At 33.1% G+C, this 6537-nt stretch overlaps 1 protein-coding gene across 1 annotated transcript; it reads right to left on the bottom strand.

Annotated features, from left to right (window-relative positions):
• Nucleotides 1-2086: 2086 nt before the first annotated feature.
• Nucleotides 2087-5930, bottom strand: LOC125828159 (uncharacterized). The gene is made up of 6 exons (XM_049507476.1): nt 5676-5930; nt 3836-4000; nt 3281-3542; nt 3033-3199; nt 2724-2870; nt 2087-2504 (listed from the first exon to the last, which is right to left on the bottom strand). Exons 1-6 carry the CDS (start codon nt 5718-5720, stop codon nt 2157-2159), a joined length of 1134 nt encoding a protein of 377 aa, XP_049363433.1. The 5' UTR covers nt 5721-5930; the 3' UTR covers nt 2087-2156.
• Between the last annotated feature and the right edge of the window lie 607 nt (nt 5931-6537).

The raw sequence follows: 6537 nt of genomic DNA on the forward strand, positions 1-6537 counted from the left end.
CAATTTTCTTGCATCAATTTTTTTTGTAGGAATAAGACATAAAAACACACCTAAACTATGTTGAAATTGTCAGTTACACTTAACTTATGCAGGGATCCTATCACCCCTTTGAATTTATTTATTTATTTTTGTTATTTACCCCTTAACTAATTACTTGGTAAAAAACAAAGTTTAAAGCGTCATGTGCATAAACATGTCTATACTATACAACAAAGGAAATTTTACTATCTAATTTAATTTAATTCTTATAAATTTAAACTGATCGAGACCTCATAACACGTTTCAACTTGTTATGGATGGTTGAATTTTTACTTTATTATACGTAGTATATAGTTTAATGGAGTATGAATCTTTAAAAAAAATTATAGTTGAAAATGTTCTTTCTATCTAATATACATGAGGGGCATGAAATATATATTAATCAGAATCTTGACTTTGTACTTTATTGTATTTGAGACTTGATAGACGGTGAGATATTCATAAAAAGGAATTTACCATAAATATATTTCAAAGTAGGAAATTTTGCATTAAAAAGGAAAAACATATATAACTTCTTCACCTGTGACTTGAAGTCTTATCTTTATTAAAAATTACCTTAACTTTTAACTTTATTTCTACTTGCTCCTTCTAACACTTAGAAATCGTTTCTTTAATACTCAAAAGTTCTGCTACTCTATGATTTATCAATATTATTAATATTTAATATAAAAAATTTCCAATATAGCTTTTACTTGCTAATTAAACATCAGAATTTTTTTTTAAAATATTTAAAAAAAAAAAAACATGAAGAACTACTTCACTCATACCAAACACAATACAATAAAATTTATAGCTTGTCCTACTAATCCTCATATTCTCCCCAATGTGAAAAATGAAAATGAAAATGAAAATGAGGAAAATCAAACTAAATTAGATGAGAATATTATTTTGTGAATATTTATGCTTTTATGAGGATTCAAATATTTAAATTAGGAGTGACATCTCTTGTATTTGTTTTTTAATAATTACAAATGGAAAGGAAATGCTTCTTAAAGAAAAGATTGAATCGATTGACCTTGAAAAGAAATCGACCACTTGGAAAGTGATTGGAGGAAATATGTTAGAGTTATATGATTCCTTTACTATCATCACATCTAGTGAACATCAGTGGACGACAGTCACACTTATGTACGAGAAGAAAATTGAAAATACTCCAGAGCCTCTCACACTCTTGGGGTGTTTTCATTATTGGACTCAAGGATATTGAAAGTCACCTTCTCAAGTAATAGAAAATCTATAATGTTGAATGGTTCTATACATTATGTATGTGTGTATGTTCGTATTTGTGTAATGAATATTTGACAATATTGGCAAGTTTTAGCTAGCGTGTGAAATAAATAAAGTAATATATTTGAATAATATACCTATTATGTATACCAACTTCTAAATAAAAAATTAACTCATAATTTCATGTATGACTGTCACATTCCTTTTTTCATCGAGGTTTTTCAATTAAAGGAACTATTTTTAAAAATATTTATTTTATTTAGAATCGCCACTTAAAATTGAATTTTGATGAATCTCTAATAAAAAAAAGTTGACTCTTCATTTTAATTGGTCTACAAAGAAGAAATTTGGGTAAGATATTATGTTAATCGAGGAGAAGGTATCAAACATCCCGCAAATCTCATGGTTCTAGCATGATCTCTTTATTGACATATATATGATTTGAATAAATTCTTGTATATATTACGCTTATGGGCCTAGAAAAACTGCTTATAGACACTTGCTTTAATTTATTTTAAACTTATTTTAAAATTATCTTACTTTATTAATATGGTATCCGATTTCCAAATAATTTTTTAAAAAATGAAAAACTAAGGAAAAAAAGAGAGGAAAGAGAAGAGCATGAAAGAGAAACAAAAGACAAATAATGAAAAATAAAGCACGAGTCTCACAGATCGGAATATAATTGCAATAAAAAATATCCTCACATAACTAGTACAAGTTGTACCTCATCCACAGTAAAAATTTTCGTTCTGAGCTATATAAGTCGAGCCAGAAATGCACAAAAAATTGGGAATTTACACTAGAGAAAAATGCTTCAAGAATAATATTTCACCTTTCAAAACACTCAAATGGACTTTGAAGTCCTCTCAGCAAAAGAACATTTACTGTTACATTTTGAAAACAAGTGTTCTTTCCCATCTTTGTGGTTGATAAAGTATGGAACTAACAATCTTGACACCTTGAGGTACCGGCAACTCATCCTGCATCGGAATTTTCTCGTGCCAGACAAACTCATTCTCGTGTTCATACTTCCGGAGCAGCACAGTCAAGTCATCAATCACTTGCTTATAAACTAGTCTCCATGACTCTTCTCTTGGTGTATGTTTTTCTGAACTTTGTATCACATGATAAAGAACTCCAATAGCAAAGCCTATTTTCCCCTCCGTCTTTAGACTCTCCGCGAGATACTTGTAACTGAGTAACTCATGCAGCATTTTACAGGTCGTAATATAGTCCTGTATAGGCCAGAAATATCACCCAAAGACACATGTCAACCCTTGCAATAGTAAGCATGTTAATAATTTCCGGAAAGTCAACATAATAAATGAAAATGTTCTTGAAGCTCAAAGCTTTCAGCGATACTGATGAATCTAAAGCATATCAAAAGCATCGGTATATAAAGAACCAATAAGGGGAGCAAGAAAAGACGAAAGAAGTAGATCAACAAGACATACCGTTAAAGATGAAATGTCTTTGCACTGCTTGGTGGCTGAATTCAAGGTATGAATAGCTTCATTAAGAAATTCACAAACACCATAGTGCAGCTTCGCCAAAAGCCCTCCAGTATTCCCTTTTTGCTCTGCCTTCTTCACTGTCACAGCCTAAGTCCAACATCAGGCAAGCAAAAACAGAACATTATTACCATCCAAACAAAAGATAAAATGGAAAACAGAACGTGTTGATGCTCAAATTCTGATTTAGAAGCATCATTGTTGGAGAGGCTCGAGAAGAAAAAAGAAAACAAGATAATAATTAAGACTAACCTGTGCCTCAGCTAAACAAACAAGGGTGGTTGCAGCAGAAACACTAATTAGAGCTTCTGGTGGCCTTTCTGGTACCAATTCAGGTTGCAAACATGGAAGGACAACCTGAGCTAGATGTTGGTAAATTCCCGCAGCTTTTCTGAGAATGGTGGCAGATTGCACTAGATCTAAAATACGGGAGATAAATTAGATGTTTCCATGAAAAGATAGAGATGAGATGAAGGAACAGACATATATATCACACATACCTGTTGACAGAACTTCCAAAGCTTGATCTCGAAGCAATGCACCAAGAACGAAAAGTGTCATACCAAGTTCAAAATGCAAATTATCCATTTGATAAAGTTTTGGACCGCTAAGATGGAAAAAGGAGGATGGAGCGAGAGAGCTGCTCCACCTAATCTTTAGGTCAGAAATCCATCGAGCCATCTTCGGGTTGTCACCAACTATATTTACATGATGTATCAAGTTCCCCAAAAGTGGCAAATATTGTTCTACCTTCTGTATATTCTGCATAGATTGAAACAAAAATCAAAATGAGAGTTTCTTACACTGTTTGTTGCTTTTGAAAGGTTAGCAAGCAGTTGGTCAGTATAAAAGGCCAGCTTGTGATGCAGAATGTTATTATTACCATGTTACTATGTTAGCAAGCAGGTAATATACAAAGACTTAAACATGTTAGTAAGGAGTAAGCAATATCATTTAGAAACTTCACAAAATCTAGTACACAAACAAAGATGATAAGGGTCTTATGAAACTACATTTTTCATGTTTTCTTGATAGCACAAATGAGTGATGACTACCTGTTCACATCGAGAAGTCAACCCCCCAGACATTTCTCTAGCAATGGCCTCTGTCACAAAGCTATTCTGATTGATGGATTCGATAGCTCTCCTTCTGGAGCTCAACTCTTTTAATTGCTCCAGGGTGCCAGGATCAGACGCTGGTAATGCATTTTCAAATAGAACCTGTCAACATTAGCACAGAAAAACCAATGAAATCAGATTGCGATGTCAATAGAACCATACAGCTATAGTCTGAAAAGTACACAACTTTTTTAAATTTTCCCCATTGGAATTCATTATTCAGGTGTAAGGAAGTTGAAGTTGTACAATTTCACTCTTAGATATCTATTTACCTAAATGCTTAAGGTGCAATTGTTGCATCCACCTCCAATATCAGTGTATCCTGAGCTCAAAGTCCTCCAGAAATACTCATAAAAGAATACTCTTAAAATGAGAAAAGGTTCAAATTTGATCCTAGACTTTACGAAATTAGTTTTCTATGCCATTCCTCAAAAGTCTGCTTAAAAAGAAAACCTCCCGATTACCCATTTATCATACATGCCCTTCATTTTTAACGGAGCTCCAACTGGCACAATGTCTCTATGCTGACTGCTTTAAATTGTCATGCAAGTGACAGACGTGAAAAAGGAAAAGAGAAGACGTCTAAATTTGCTCCTATACTCCGCAAAGGTAGCAAATTTAATCATGCCCCTATTTTTATAATTAGTCAGCTAGCATGGAACAAATTCAATCAGATATTTTTTGTATGATACATTTGCAAAACATTTAGAATTTTAAAGAGGATGCTGAAAGCTCTTCTTGGTTATCGACTATGGTGGTAGTGGTTCCCTTCTTAGATAAAGATCAAAAGTAACATAAGAGAGCGTTGATGATTAACTTTGCAAAGTTCAAGGACAAATCTGGACGTTTTCTCTTCTTTCCTTTTTTCCATATGTCTTACATAGTAATTTAAATGGTCAGCATAGAAAAAAATATGCCAGATTCACCTCTGTTTGAAATAAAGGACATATATGATATGTTTGAATAACAGTTAGGTCCTTTCTAAACACTCTTTCAAAAGGGGGAATCCATGGCTGTCTTTTTTTCATTAAGAGTGGCATCTAGATCAACTTGCGTGCACCTCCACTATTTCACCATATATACCTACTACTTCCCACCAGCACAACTACCGGGTAACACATTACCACCAAGGCTTAGTCAGATGACAGTAACCAATCAGCTACTGTTTTTATCTCTATTCAGAGAGCATGTATGACTAATTTCGCAAAATTCGGGTGAAAATTGTTTCTTTACCCTTCTTAAGTACAAAAATCAAAACTCTCCACTAGCCTTAATTATCAAAAATCAAAACAAGGCAAGAGAAAAAGCATGTAGCAAGTCGAGCATATATTTATCAACACACACTAAAATCAGCTGACAAATTACTCTTAGAACTTCTAAGCAAATTTGCTTCTGAAGCTTTTTGTAAAGGCTAGAAACTTTGACATATATAGGTGTAGGTATACACTTACGAGAAAGACATATTCTACCAATTATTAGGTAAAAAGAGATATAAACGACAGGACACAACTTGATATTTTGGTATTATCGCCACAAATAATCAAAACTCAACAAATCTCAAACTTTCTATTCCATATCCAGATGCAAATCAACTCCTTATATAGAATCCAGATCAACACATTCAACGAAGCAGCCAGTACGGCTTCAGTTTTCCTAATGTGACTAGCTAGCATCATCATCATTATGCATTATAATATTCAATTTCCAAACAACAGTGATCAATGAATCAAAACCACACAATTAGAGCAAATTGGCTAATAAAATCAAATTACAATACCTGAGGAGATTTCTGCTTTGAAAAACCTTGAAAATTTATCATCATTTTTCTGATTCACTCTTTCCCAAAATACACTAAAAAACAATGAAATACAGTGAAAATCACATAGAAAAAATGGGAAAATTTGTTTAAAAAATTCAGTAGAAACTTGTGGTGTAATGCATTAAGTTTGTCAAGTTAAGTAGGAGAAGAAAGGTCTAGAAATGAATATATAATCAGAGAAGAGAGTCCACAAAATTGAAGGGTCATTTTCAAATCAGTCTTCTACTCTGTTTCTCTTTTCCTTCTCTCCTAAGAATACCGATCATTTTTCGGGTCGAATTTCGTCTATTGGGTTCCCGCCGGCCCAGTTAGAAAGATGAATTTGGGCTACTAACGGTTATAGCTTACCAGGTCCAATAAATAAAGAAAAAAAAAAAAGGAAAGAGGACTGCGTACTACCATATAATTATGATTTAGTATACTTTCAAAATATTACCTATGTCAATACTAGTCAAGAATTTTCTATCATATATTGAGAAAGATACACTTAAATATATGTATGTTTATTACAAGATACACTAAAATAAGGAGGGAGGCGAGTGAGATTTATGTATCCTAAATACATGCGATCACAATTCACACTATAGATACATGTATTTGGTGTGATTTGCAAGTATCCATGTATCCAGTGTGATTCACATGTATTTGGACACCATATACATAGGAGAGTGACAAGAAAGATGGGAGAGAGACAAGGGAGGCGAGCGAGGTTTGTTATGTATCACATATACATGTGAATCTACTTGGATACAATGTAGCTATAACAAATTACACCTAATTTTGACCTCATGTATCCCGTGATACATGTATTTGGATGCAC

The sequence above is a fragment of the Solanum verrucosum genome, unplaced genomic scaffold (assembly GCF_900185275.1).
Source record: "Solanum verrucosum unplaced genomic scaffold, falcon-dt-bn FXZP01000053.1, whole genome shotgun sequence".
Taxonomy (NCBI): domain Eukaryota; kingdom Viridiplantae; phylum Streptophyta; class Magnoliopsida; order Solanales; family Solanaceae; genus Solanum; species Solanum verrucosum.

Excerpts from the sequence above, each read along its gene's own strand:
- LOC125828159 (XM_049507476.1), bottom strand. The coding sequence starts at position 5,720 with ATGATGATAAATTTTCAAGGTTTTTCAAAGCAGAAATCTCCTCAG. Across the intron at positions 2,871-3,032 it reads TTTGTTTAGCTGAGGCACAG|GCTGTGACAGTGAAGAAGGC; the intron begins GTTAGTCTTAAT and ends TGTTGGACTTAG. Across the intron at positions 2,505-2,723 it reads AAGACATTTCATCTTTAACG|GACTATATTACGACCTGTAA; the intron begins GTATGTCTTGTT and ends TGGCCTATACAG.